This window comes from Scyliorhinus canicula, chromosome 21 (genome assembly GCF_902713615.1).
Source record: "Scyliorhinus canicula chromosome 21, sScyCan1.1, whole genome shotgun sequence".
In the NCBI taxonomy this organism is placed as follows: domain Eukaryota; kingdom Metazoa; phylum Chordata; class Chondrichthyes; order Carcharhiniformes; family Scyliorhinidae; genus Scyliorhinus; species Scyliorhinus canicula.
This window is the reverse complement of record NC_052166.1, coordinates 36,766,536-36,780,502: the sequence shown is the minus strand read 5'-3', so window position 1 is coordinate 36,780,502 and position 13,967 is coordinate 36,766,536. Positions and strand designations below refer to the sequence as shown.

Here is a 13,967-nt window from a genome sequence, read left to right as displayed (position 1 = left end):
TAGCATGGATAGAGGATTGGTTAATTAATAGAAAGCAAAGAGTGGGGATTATGGGTGTTTCTCTGGTTGGCAATCAGTAGCTAGTGATATCCCTCAGGGATCCGTGTTGGGCCCATAATTGTTCACAATTTACATCGATGATTTGGAGTTGGGGACCAAGGGCAATGTGTCCAAGTTTGCAGATGACACTCGGATGAGTGGTAAAGCAAAAAGTGCAGAGGATACTGGAAGTCTGCAGAGGGATTTGGATAGGTTAAGTCTAGGGTCTGGCAGATGGAATACAATGTTGACAAATGTGAGGTTATCCATTTTGGTAGGAATAACAGCAAACGGGATTATTATTTAAACGATAAAATATTAAAGCATGCTGCTGTGCCGAGAGACCTGGGTGTGCTAGTGCATGAGTCACAGAAAGTTGGTTTATAGGTGATTAAGAAGGCAAATGTAATTTTGTCCTTCATTGCTAGAGGGATGGAGTTTAAGACTAGGGAGGTTATGCTGCAATTGTATAAGGTGTTAGTGAGGCCACACCTGGAGTATTGTGTTCAGTTTTGGTCTACTTACTTGAGAAAGGACGTACTGGCACTGGAGGGTGTGCAGAGGAGATTCACTAGGTTAATCCCAGAGCTGAAGGGGTTGGATTACGAGGAGAGGTTGAGTAGATGGGGAATGTACTCGTTGGAATTTAGAAGGATGAGGGGGGATCTTATAGAAACATATAAAATTATGAAGGGGATAGATAGGATAAATGCGGGCAGGTTGTTTCCACTGGCGGGTGAAATCAGAACTAGGGGGCATAGCCTCAAAATAAGGGGAAGTAGATTTAGGACTGAGTTTAGGAGGAACTTCTTCACCCAAAGGGTTGTGAATCTATGGAATTCCTTGCCCAGTGAAGCAGTTGAGGCTCCTTCATTAAATGTTTTTAAGGTAAAGATAGATAGTTTTTTGAAGAATAAAGGGATTAAGGGTTATGGTGTTCGGGCTGGAAAGTGGAGCTGAGTCTACAAAAGATCAGCTATGATCTCGTTGAATGGTGGAGCAGGCTCGAGGGGCCAGATGGCTTATTCCTGCTCCTAGTTCTTATGATAGCTGCAGTCGGACATATGTACAGGGATTCTCCACTCTCATTCCCTCACACATACGTACACAGTGGGATGCTCCAATTAGTCTCGCTCACTCATTCGATGGGCAGCATGGTGGCACAAGTGTGACTGGGTCACAGTCCAAAGACGTGGGTGTGTGTGTCTGACTGGAGCAACCCTGAGCGTGTTTGTGTGCCAGCGTCCCAGGTTCAATTCCCCGCTGGGTCACTGTCTGTGCGGAGTCTGCACATTCTCCCTGTGTCTGCGTGGGTTTCCTCCCACAGTCCAAAGACGTGCAGATTAGGTGGATTGGCCATGATAAATTTCCCTTAGACCAAAAAAGTTAGGAGGGGTTATTGGGTTACGGGGATAGGGAGGAAGCGAGGGCTTAAGTGGGTCAGTGCAGACTCGATGGGCTGAATGGCCTCCTTCTGCATTGTATGTTCTGTGTACAATGTACTATGATAGCTGCAGTCAGACATACATACAGGCCGGGATTCTCCCCCAACCGGGGGGCAGGCCGTACAGGCGCCAAAGAGTGGAGTGAACCACTCCGCTGTCAGGCCGCCCGGAAGTTGCGGAATCCTCCGCACTTCCTTGGGCTAGGTCGATGCTGGAGTGGGTGGCGCTGCGCGAATCGGCACCAAAGGGCCTCCACCAGCCCGGCCGGCGCGAGTTGGCGCATGCGCCACAGCGCCAGCGTGTTCTGGCGTATGCGCAGAACATGCTGGCGTGAACTCTGCGCATGCGCAGGGGGTTTCTTCTCCGCGCCGGCCATGGCGGAGCTTTACAGAGGCCGGTGCGGAGGGAAAGAGTGTGCCCACCGCACAGGTCCGCCTGCAGATAGGTGGGCCCCGATCGCGGGCCAGGCCACTGTGGGGGCCCCCCTGGGGCCGGATCCCCTCGCACCCCCCCTCCCCCACCCCGAGGACCCCGCTAACCACCCTCAGAGCCAGGTCCGCCGGTCTGGACCTTGTGTATTTCACGCCGGTGGGACTGGTCGAAAACGGGCGGCTGCTCGGCCCATTGGAGCCCGGAGAAGGGGGGCGGGGGGCACTGCCAATGGCCCCCAACCGGTGCGTCGTGATCCCCGTGAAAAAAACAGTGCCAGTGAATTCGGCAGCCGGCGTCGGTGTGGCGGGTTTCACGCTGCCCCCCCCCCCCCCCCCCCCCGGCGATTCTGCGACCCAGCGGGGGGGTCGGAGAATCTTGCCACAGTCAGGGATTCTCAATTCAGTCACACTCACACACTCTCACTCACAGGATGGCTCCAGTCAGATATACACACACTCAGAGATGCTCCACTCAGTCTCCCTCTCTTCCTCACAGGTAGCTGCAATCAGACATACACACACTCAGGGATTCTCCATTCAGTCACACTCTCACTCAGAGGATGGCTCAGGTCACTCTCACACATCACACACACTCCGTGATGCACCACTCACACACACAAAACCAGAGATGCTTCACTCACTCACACACACACTCAAATCACCGTCACACACAGTCTGAGATGCACCACCCACACAATCAGAGATGCTCCACTCACTCACACCCACTCAGAGAGGCTCCACCCACTCACATCACTCTCACACATAAACACTCTGCGATGCACTACTCTCACACATACAGACAACCAGAGATCCACCACTTACACACTCAGCGATGATCCACCCACATACACACATACTCAGATTACTCTCACACACATTGAGAATCACCACTCAGAGATGCTCCACCAACTCACCACACACATGCACTCAGATCCCTCTCACACATCACGCACACTGAGATGCACCACTCACGCACACAACCAGGGATGCTCCACTCACTCACACGCACACTCAGAGATGCTCCACTCTTAGCGCTGCGGCCTCACAGCACCGATGTCCCAGGTTCGATCGCGACTCTGAGTCACTGTTCGTGTGGAGTTTGCACATTATCCCCGTGTTTGCATGGGTTTCGCACCCACAACCCAAAAGATGTGCTGGTTAGGTGGATTGGCCACGCTAAATTGCCCCTTAATTGGAAAAAAAATTAATTGGGGTACTCTAAATTTAAAAAATGCTCCACTCACACACATTCAGATGCTCCATTCCCTCACACACACACACTCAGAGATGCTCCTCACACTCAGTCTCACACACACACTCAGAGATGCTCCTCACACTCAGTCTCACACACACACTCAGAGATGCTCCACTCAATCACTCATTCACACACTCAGAAATGCGCCACTCACTCACTCACACTTATTCACACACACAGATGTTCCACTCACTCACTCAGATGCTCCATTGTCTCACTCTCTCACACGCTCAGCGATGATCCACTCACTCACTCACACACTCACAGATGCTCCACTCATTCAGATGCTCCACTCACTCACACACTCAGAGATGCTCCACTCACACACACTCACAGATGCTCCACTCACTCACAGATGCTCCACTCACTCACAGATGCTCCACTCACTCACTCATTTACACATTCAGAGATGCTCCACTCACTCACTCACTGATGCTCCACTCTTTCTCTGAGCCAGTGTGGCTCTGGGCGGCGATGACGTCACGCGGCGGGCGGGCGCTGCGTCACACGAGCTGAGCCTGAGCCATGGCTTCACCGGATCCTGAGGTAAAAGCACCAACTTTTCCCTCTTGCACTTCGCCGTTCACCCCCTCCCCTCCTCCACTACAATCACCACCTCCCAAAAAAAAACGCACACGCCGCGGGCGGGAGGGAGGGAAGGGAGTTGGCGGGAGGGGTACATCTTCTCGCCGGAGGCCCCAACCGTCAGAGTGCCGCCTGCAGCTTTTCAAATACCAGCCGGGGCAGCTCGGGCTATTTGTTTTTTTCCCCTCTTCCCTCCACACCCGCACATTAAAAGTTGGCGCTTTGTGTGCGTCGTTTAAAAAAAAAGAAAGCTGCGGGAGGGAGGACTGGGCATGGAGGGGGAGAGGCTGGGCTGGCCTGCTGACCGGAGAGCCCTGGAGCGTGCCGCCCCGCACCCTGTATAACCAATGCGCCGCCCATGTCTGCCCAGCGGAGGCGGCGCTGGCAGCCTGGTTCCTGGGTACCGGGTAACAGACGGGAACGCAAGGCCGGCTCCCAACGTCTCGCTCTCTTTCACACTCACTCTCTCGACAAGATTTTTTTTTGTTTGGCCAGACGGCCGGAAAACGCGCGCACGCGTGTGTGTAGGAGAGTGTGAGGGGCTTTTTTATTTTTGTTGTTAATGATCTCCCTTCTACCTCTCCTACACACACCAACCAGCCCCCCCTCATGTATCCGGCCTCTGGATAGGTGAGAACAGCGTGGTTTTGCTTATAACGTGCGAGCCTCTCCCTCTCTCTGTACTCGACAGTTGCCAACCAGCACGTTCAAAAAAGCTTTTTGGTGGGGGTGCAGTTTTAGAGTATGGAGGATGGATGGACACCAATCCCAATGGTCAACAGAAGCCTCTTGGAAGTTGAGCTCTTGCACGTTGGAAAGGTGGTTTTTTTTTGCACACTATCTGTTCTCTGCACTTCTTGCATTGTTTGCCGATTCTTTTGTTTACACAGTGACCATTGATATTTAAAAAAAAGTTTTTTTCTCTTAAAACAAAAAAGAGCTGCTTCCAGTTCTCCCAGACGATTCTGATTGCATTTGTAGGGCTGTGCACTGTATAAAGGAGATGAGCTTTCTTTTGGGGGTTGGTTATTTGTTTATTGTAATCTGGTGGTACGGTTAAAAGTGGTTCAAGATTTATTGTGTTCTTTACTAAGGAGCAATTGTCAGATGAATGACACGTTCATTTTACCTGCATTCAATCATTGCATGTTAACCTTGCATTCCTCGCTTGCTTGTTATTCGATGATTTACCTTGTTGAATTACCTTGCTCACTAAATTTACAGAAGCGGGAAGGTTGGCAGTGTCCAATGCTGGGCATTTGGGATCCAATGCTGGGCATTTGGTATCTTTGTCTCGGTTAACGTGTCTTCATTTTCCAGTTTGTGTCAGAGATTATGCCAAAATGTAACCTTCAGAATCTCACTTTCCCTTGTCAATAATAAGCCTAAAGTAGAGGCCTTAACTGCATTCTGATGCTAGATCTGAAGATTCCACTTAGGTGGTGACTAAATGTATCATTTCAGTGAAGTCAGACGGGCCTGATTTTCATATTTGAGATAGTCTATTACTTCCTTCAGGTTCTTCTAAGCCTGTTTGACAAATAATTGCTTTTTATCCACAATTTTCATCTTTTTTTAAATCACCCAGGTGTGTCCAATTCTTCACAATGTAAGATAGATAGAGTGCAACAAATCTCTACAATATTGTAGCACTAAGTGGAAAGATGGTTTTTAACTTATTGGAAAAAGTTTTATCTTTGATCTTTACATTGGGTAAAGACGTTGAAGTGAAATTGCTGTTGCAGGTCCATTATTGTTGGTGATTGATGATCTCAAATTTATAAAACTTGAAATCTACCAAATCAATGAAGATGTTGGTTACTTTAACTTTGGCTGTCATCATAATTGGTGTTAATGATGAAAAGAGTTATTTTAAATTGTATCTTGTTGCATGTTGACATCTTTTAACCATTACCAGATTCAACATCTTGTATTTATCCACACATTAACTGCTCTTGAAACATATGCCTGGGACATTTATGTTTTAACACAGCAATGGTGTACTTCATTTCTGGTGACATAGTAATATGGTCAAATTCAATTTTATTTGTTTAGGGGGAACTTCAAGTTGACTTTTTCATCACCATGGGGCATACAAAGAGTTTTCAGTTATTTTTGGAATTACTACAAATCTGAATTTGAAGATCTTAGTGATGGCTAATATTTTAAATGGATAAAATTTAACCGTGGATTTAACTGAGGAAGGATTGGATGTTGTTCTGTCCCTATCGCACAGAATCACAGTTGTTTTCAGTGTATTCCAACCCCTGTTTATATTTGCCAAGTGGAGAACACTTTTTGGTAATTAGTCTTTTTTTCAGGTATGAATTAAGGGAATCTGAAAAATGGGTTACGGCAGGGTTTTTTAAACTTCAAATCCACATTTAGAATTTAAATGACTTGAAACAAACCCTATTGGCGTTTAGGGGTTTTGTAGCTATTTAACCTTTTCCCTGCAATTCCCTCATATTGAAGTGAACAGTTGGTAGCTGACTTCTGACATTCCCTTGGTGTTTGTGTTAAGGTTAACCATTCTGAAATAAAATTGTAGAAGAATGATAATATGTCTGTACATCCTTCACTATATTTGCATTGTGGTGTTTAAAGTTATCTTTTGATGACTTCCAACCTGCATCACCTTGCTTCCTGTAACTATTCTGTATGCAAAAGTGGCATTCTTCAGAAAATTAAAATTGGACTAATGCACAATGCCCAATTTTTTAAACCTGTGAATTAACATGGCTTATGTTGGGTCGGGCTAGAGATCTCACTATGATATGTTTCAAATTCTGTTTTGTGTAAGTGGTGTTGAAGACATTTACAAAAAGGAAGAATATGTTCATATCTCTGTTTAAACTGTAATTTTTCAATAACAAAACAAAATCTGAAATATTTTGATTTTATTATCTTAAATTCTGTATTATAAAAAATAAATGACGAGGTTTCTTTTTGAGATTCAAAGTAGTACAGTGGCTTAGTCTTCAAATGGCAGGCCTTCATGTCTGCCAGCAGCTTGGACCATGAAATGGCTGAATCTGCAGTGAATTTATATCCAATGAGCATGCTCAGAGAACTGTAACTGAACCTATAGGGGGAGTAGAAGAGTTGACGTCTTGGCTGTACAGTATTGAGATGGAGCTGATCAAACAAACCACTGTAGGACCATCCTTCATTATATGAATAATTTGCACATCTTTCTTTCTGAAAGCCTTGCCTACTGTAATTGTAAAGTTCTTGTGAGTTTCAGTTGTCTTCATCTAGTGTCTTATTGGAAGAATGTTGAAATGGGACAATGCCAGCCTTTGTGTTTGCTACTGTTGATTCAACACAGTCTATTAAGTCTTATGGTGTACTCTGTTGTGCTATTTAAACATGTAACGCTCTTAAGATTTTCAGATTGGTACAGCATGTGTAGTTTATGCAGTGTAAACACAGTTTCCTGCAGTGTGCCTAAGAATAATATAAAAAAATATGCTTTTTATGCTGACTCTTACCAATTTGGATTCTTAAAAATTGCTAGCCTTGTAAGCACGTTGATCATAGCTGTGGTTAACTTTCTTTCTCCCAATATGTAGATATCCCAATATGTAGATCTTTTAAGATAAGTTTTATTTATCCAGTGAGCTGAAATGAGTTTACCAGTACAGTAATTCTAATATGTGTAGTGTCAGCTTGGGCATTCACTGTCCAAAGTGGCATCTGGTTGAAATGTATTAAGGCACGATCCAAAATTATATTTTGAGAGATTGGTAATTGCACAGTGTAGACAAGTAAATTATTTGCTGATCGTCTCAAGGATCTATAATATTGCTTGGGGCGCTGATCAATAACAGGCATATTGACCAACAAACTGGGAGCAATTTCGATGTTGAGAAAACAACGTTCAAGTGTTTTTAATCCAAGAATAGAGTAATATTTTACTATATTGTATATCAACATGTTATTTTAAATGACGAATATAGGTATAGTAATGAGCTGGATCAGAGATGGACTATAATCGTTACCATGTTGAAGAATTGGTACAGCAGCAAACCATTAGCTGAAGGACAGTCAAATTCTGCATGTTCAGATTTTTTATTATAAATACAAGAGATATGCCCGCAGAAATGAAATTGTCAGAATTATAGCTTGATTAAAAAAAGACTTGTGTTTTATTAATCTATCAAGTTGTGCTGTCATCCAAATTCCTCAATCATAGTTATCAATCTTTTGTATCTCACAACACTTGGTAAAATTACCTACTTTTCAGTGTGGCGCAGCAGAGTTGAAAACATTTCAAACATGTTTGGGTGAATTTGCAACATACTGCCTGTTTAGAAATAAATTATCAATTCATGTTGGGAGTTGAGTTAATTTTGGCAGGGTACAACATTTTGTTGAAATTAAGCATTAGTGAAATTTGGCGGTGCTAGAATTCTAGAACTAGCATCATTGAAAGTTCTATGGGGAATATTTTCAAATGTAAAAAAGTGATTTTAGATAAAAAATCTTTTACAATAGCAGTTCGACTTTGGTTGTGGTTCATCAGTAGGTTGCAAACCCGGTTGTGTTGGTTGTGGATTTGTTCTGTCAACATTTTGATTACCAAGTTGCAAAAATCCCTATACCAGATTGTGTTTTCTAGATATAATTTATTTTTAAAACTTATTGTCTTTTGCAGCTGCCTTTGGTATCTGAAATGATATATATATGTGTTCATGCCCAACATACCTGTACATTGTCTCGGAATAAGGAACTCCCAGTATGAAACTGCATGCAATAATATAGAATGTGAATGGATAACTATCTGGCGCTGCAATAAATAACAGTTCACTGTTTTTAGGTTTTAATTTTTTGTTACAGCTTTATTAATGGAAGATTGTCCATGCGAGCTCTTAAAATACTTAAGTCTATTTTGGAGATTGTTCATGTATTCTGATGAACAGCTTATTATTCTATTTTATTAATGGGACAATTATTTTCTTTTGGATTATTGTACACAAAACATTTGTGAGTTGCATACAACAGCACGTAGTGAAACAGTGGTAGAGCTCATGCTGCATTATGCTTATGTCTGCAAATGGCAGCCCCGTTTATCTGTCAGATGCTTGGACTACAAAATGGCTGCATCTGTAGTGAAATGATCTCCAACTAGCATGCTCAAAAATACAAACAGCTAATAGGGGGAGTTGAGTTGCATGCTATATTCACTTGGATTTAGAAACAAACTCATTTTCAAAAACAAAACAAAGATTAAACTTTAGCTTACTTTCCCGAAGCCCTTGCTTTAACAGATATTTGGAAAATATTTTCATTGTTAGTATGAATTTTATAAGTTTGACCACATGTTATATAAACTGGTGAAAGATGCATTAATGTTTGAGTTTTCATAGTGCAAAAGTGTGTACATTGCATTGATTCAAAGACCACAGATACATTTTTCTCAAAGATGGAAGGTCTCATGACTGAAAACAAAACTTGTTTTCTTTTAACAAGTATGCTACAACAGGATTTAGAACTGACATGAATTGGCATACTAAAAATCTACTTTGGAGTTAATTTCTAGGTTTGCATAATCTTGGTTTTGAATTTGCCTTGGGTTTCACCATGTATTTATGCCAGAATTGGGTACGTGAGATGATTTAAAAAAAAACAGCCCTTCATAATCAATTATTGCACTATACCACTGGATATGGCTCCACGTGCTTCATGTACGATGATCTTAAATTAATTTTTAATACCAATTATTAAATTCCGGAATGAGTTGTTCAACCAGGATATGGTTGTTCTTCAGTCTCCATGAAACTGGGTAATGACAAGTAATCACACTGCATGTTATTTTAGGATGGAAAACAATCCAATGAGCTGTGTTTGATGCAGCCGAAAGTACCAATTCCAGTTATGTGTTATAATTTTTTTGGAGTATTTGAATAAATGTTTGCTTAAGATTTATTAGCTTCATTTCATTTAGCTAATGCATGACAGCAATAGCTGCAAATGTTTGAGAGCCCACAGACAATTAATCTTCAATGCAATGACTGTTGACTCCTGAACGTGTATAATGTTTCCTCCAAGTTTAGAAGATCAATGGAAGAGTAAATTAATAATGGAAACCAAAAAAAAAATAAGGTTAACACATTTGACCAAATTTCATTAACTTCTCAACTGCTCACAGAAATTGTTCATCCACATATTTTTCCAAAATTCTTTCACAGTTACACATTTATAACACCATAAACTCAACAGTTTTGAATAAGTTCTCTTTGTGTTCATGAATGTTTGTCCATATCCAAAGTGTAGACAGTTTATACTGGGAGATCTTGAATTTTATGACTGACCAGAAATGTCAAAACAAAATCCACATAAGATATCTCACGAGACTAAACTGTGTGCATATTTTGAAAAATTTAACTGAGCTATGTTTGCAGCATTGCCTGACCTATTCTTTGTAATCTTGCTATCATATATGTTATGTCCAGCAGAATCTGGTTCTTAAGATTGTAGGAATTATTGCTGAAATGGCATTAAGCCATGATGCTCGTTTGGAGAGCTGGTGCAGACAGAATGGACAAAATCACCACCACTTGCACTGTAACAATTGTGATTCTGACTTGCCACCCACCCCCCCTGTTGTGTGTATTTTCTCTCTCATTTGCCGCTCATGTTTTCACTAATTTACTTTGCTAATGTGTTTTTGCTTGTAGTTCATAGTTTTATTTAATTACTTCTGCATTGTCATCCTACTTTCTCATTTTGTGTTCAGACTTTCTTCTTTATTAATTTTTGCACATTAGTCTCCAGTTCACATACACATTCCTTACTTTTATTATTTCTTAATTTCTAGTGCTTTCTTTTCTTAATTATGTTTGTGTTCTTTCTGCCTCTCTTTCTTCGATTTAATGCCCCCTCTTGAACACTTGTTCCTGTTTTTTATAGTTTGTTTCTGCACTTCGCCTTTTTCTCTTTTTTTATAAGTTTAGATTACCCAATTATTTTTTCCAATTAAGGGGAAATTTAGTGTGGCCAATCCACCTACTCTGCACATTTTTGGGTTGTGGGGCTAAATCCATGCAGACACGGGGAGAATGTGCAAACTCCACACGGACAGTGACCCAGAGCCGGGATCGAACCTGGGACCTCAGCGCCGTGAGGCAGCTGTGCTAACCACTAGGCCACAGTGCTGCCCCTTCCTCTTTTTCTTTTGTCTGCGCTATCGCTTGTTCTTTCCCTCCTTTTTGTTCACTCTAGTTCTGTATTTTTTTCATTTATTCCCTTTCATTAATCACCCTCATCTTTTCTCAATTTTTCTCTTTCTAATGATTTTGATGTCCATTTCTCAGATTTTTGTTTCTATTTTGTGCTCCCTGTCCTTAGTTTATTTCTTGTTTACTCTCCTGTTCTTGCTCTGTCTCTACTCCCCTTATTAAGAATTTTTACAACACCAGGTATCCCAACAGGTTTGTTTCAAATCACTAGCTTTTGGAGCGCAGCTCCTTCAACAGGTTCGAAACAAACCTGTTGAACTTTAACCTGGTTTTGTAGGAATTCTTACTGTACCCACCCAGTCCAACGCTGGCATCTCCACATCACCTCAAACCCCTTTAGTCAGGTTTCCGTCGCTCCTACAGCAGTGAAAGGTCCACATTCTCTACAACAGCAGTATATTGTCCCTCCTTATACTCTTTGTCAACATTGTCAACCATATTACAATTCTTCAAATGTTCCATCTATTGTCCAGCTTGTTGAAATTGCTTTTACTCTTGCTTATTTGTATTTTCCTTGGCAATATGTCCACTTTAATTTGGTTCGGGAAGATTCATTGTTTTACTATTTGTTACTGGGGCACCTTGTCATTTTTTTTTAAAGCAAGTTGTATTCTGTTGCACCAGAGTTATACAAAGTACTTGATTCTGCTAGCTCTCAAGGGCTTTGCAGCATCAAATATATTCAGTATAATTTCAAAGGTTGTGAAGCTTGCTTCCCGCTCTCCAAAGGATCTGCTGGTAAAGGATGTCCTGCAAAGTGATTCTTTCAAACAGGATGGCTTTGCTCACTCATTGGGAATAAGACTTTTGAGCCAGGCGTGTAGTTCAAATCCAAAGAAGTGTACACGTTTAAGGTCACCAGGCTACATTTGGCACAACAGTTGAATGGTCATCTTACTAAGTATTCTTCTCTTTTGAAAATAATTCTTTTTCTGTTGTATATCATTTTAAAGTAGATAATTTTAGTCCAGGAGCATCCTGGTATGTTTTTGAACACAAATCAAAGAATGGTTACAGTACAAAAGGAGCCCATTCAGCCTATCATGTCTGTGCCAGCTGTCGAAGAGCAAGTCACAAGGAGGGAGCAGGACATGGGACCCAGCCCAACATGCCTCAGAAACCCCTGCCTGTGACCCAAGACCCCCAAAACGGCGGAGACCCCGCGCAAGGACCCGAACGCGCTGCATATAATCTCGTACTCTCAGAACACCAGGACCCAACCGGATCGACCTGAGTAATGAGACAGTATTGATTAATGATCTCATAGTTAGGGATCCTCTCAGAAGGAGCGATTATAATATGGTGGAATTTAAAATACAGATGGAGGGCGAGAAGGTCAGGTACTGTTTTGTGCTTAAAGAAAGGAGATTACAATGGGATGAGAGAAGAGCTAGCTAAGGTAGACTTTGAGCAAAGACTTTATGGTGAAACAGTTGAGGAACAGTGGACACCTTCCAAGTGATTTTTCACAGTGCTCAGCAAATGTTTATACCAACAAAAAGGAAGGACGGTAGAAAGAGGGAAAATCGACCGTGGGTATCTAAGGAAATAAGGGAGAGTATCAAATTGAAGGAGAAAGCATGCAAAATGGCAAAGATTAGTGGGAGACTAGAGCACTTGGAAATCTTTAAGGGGCAACAGAAAGCTACTAAAAGAGCTATAAAGAAGAGTAAGATAGATTGCGAGAGTAAACTTGCTCAGAACATAAAAACATAGTAAAAGTTTCTACAAATATACAAAACAAAAAAGAGTGGCTAAGGTAAGTATTGGTCCTTTAGAGGATGAGAAGGGAGATTTAATAATGGGAGATGAGGAAATAGCTAAGGAACTGAACAGGTTTTTCCAGTTGGTCTTCACAGTGGAAGACACAAATAACATGCCAGTGACTGATGGAAATGAGGCTATGACAGGTGAGGACCTTGAGATGATTGTTATCACTATGGGCATGCTAATGGGGCTAAAGGTAGACAAGTCGCCTGGCCCTGATGGAGTGCATCCCAGAGTGCTGAGAGAGATGGCTAGGGAAATCGCAAAGGCACTAGTGATAATTTAGCAAAATTCATTAGACTTTGGGGTGGTCCCTGCGGATTGGAAATGATCAAACGTGACATCACTGTTTAAAAAGGAGGTAGGCAGAAAGCGGGTAATTATAGGCCAGTGAGCTTAACTTCGGTAGTAGGGAAGATGCTGGGATCTATCATCAAGGAAGAAATAGCAAGGCATCTGGATAGAAATTGTCCCATTGGGCAGACGCGGCATGGGTTCATAAAGGGCAGGTCGTGCCTAACTAATTTAGTGGAATTTTTTGACGACATTACCAGTGCGATAGACAATGGGGAGTCAATGGATGTGGTATATCTGGATTTCCAGAAAGCCTTTGACAAGGTGCCATACAAAAGGTTGCTGCATAAGATAAAGATGCATGGCATTAAGGCTAAAGTAGTAGCATGGATAGAGGATTGGTTAATTAATAGAAAGCAAAGAGTGGGGATTAATGGGTGTTTCTCTGGTTGGCAATCAGTAGCTAGTGGTATCTCTCGGGGATCAGTGTTGGGCCCATAATTGTTCACAATTTACATCGATGATTTGGAGTTGGGGACCAAGTACAATGTGTCCAAGTTTGCAGACGACACTAAGATGAGTGGTAAAGCAAAAAGTGCAGAGGATACTGGAAGTCTGCAGAGGGATTTGGATAGGTTAAGTGAATGGTCTAGGGTCTGGCAGATGGAATACAATGTTGACAAATGTGAGGTTATCCATTTTGGTAGGAATAACAGCAAAAGGGATTATTATTTAAATGATAAAATATTAAAACATGCTGTTGTGCAGAGAGACCTGGATGTGCTAGTGTACGAGTCACAGAAGTTGGTTTACAGGTGCAACAGGTGATTAAGAAGGCAAATTGAGTTTTATCCTTCATTGCTAGAGGGATGGAGTTTAAGACTAGGGCGATTATGCTGCAATTGTA

At 42.2% G+C, this 13,967-nt stretch overlaps 1 protein-coding gene across 3 annotated transcripts in view; it reads left to right on the top strand.

Moving 5' to 3' along the window:
• The first annotated feature begins 3,593 nt into the window (after positions 1 to 3,593).
• ehmt1b (euchromatic histone-lysine N-methyltransferase 1b) overlaps positions 3,594 to 13,967 on the top strand; it is a 175,004-nt gene continuing 164,630 nt past the window's right edge. The window contains exons 1-2 of one of the 3 annotated variants that reach the window (XM_038781534.1): positions 3,701 to 3,716; positions 4,447 to 4,574. In XM_038781534.1, coding sequence (XP_038637462.1) covers positions 4,500 to 4,574 — 75 coding nt within the window. In that variant the 5' untranslated portion in view covers positions 3,701 to 3,716; positions 4,447 to 4,499. Of the gene's footprint in view, positions 3,717 to 4,063; positions 4,575 to 13,967 lie in introns of those variants that run through there. The other 2 variants (XM_038781535.1, XM_038781533.1) reach the window with 2 other exon arrangements.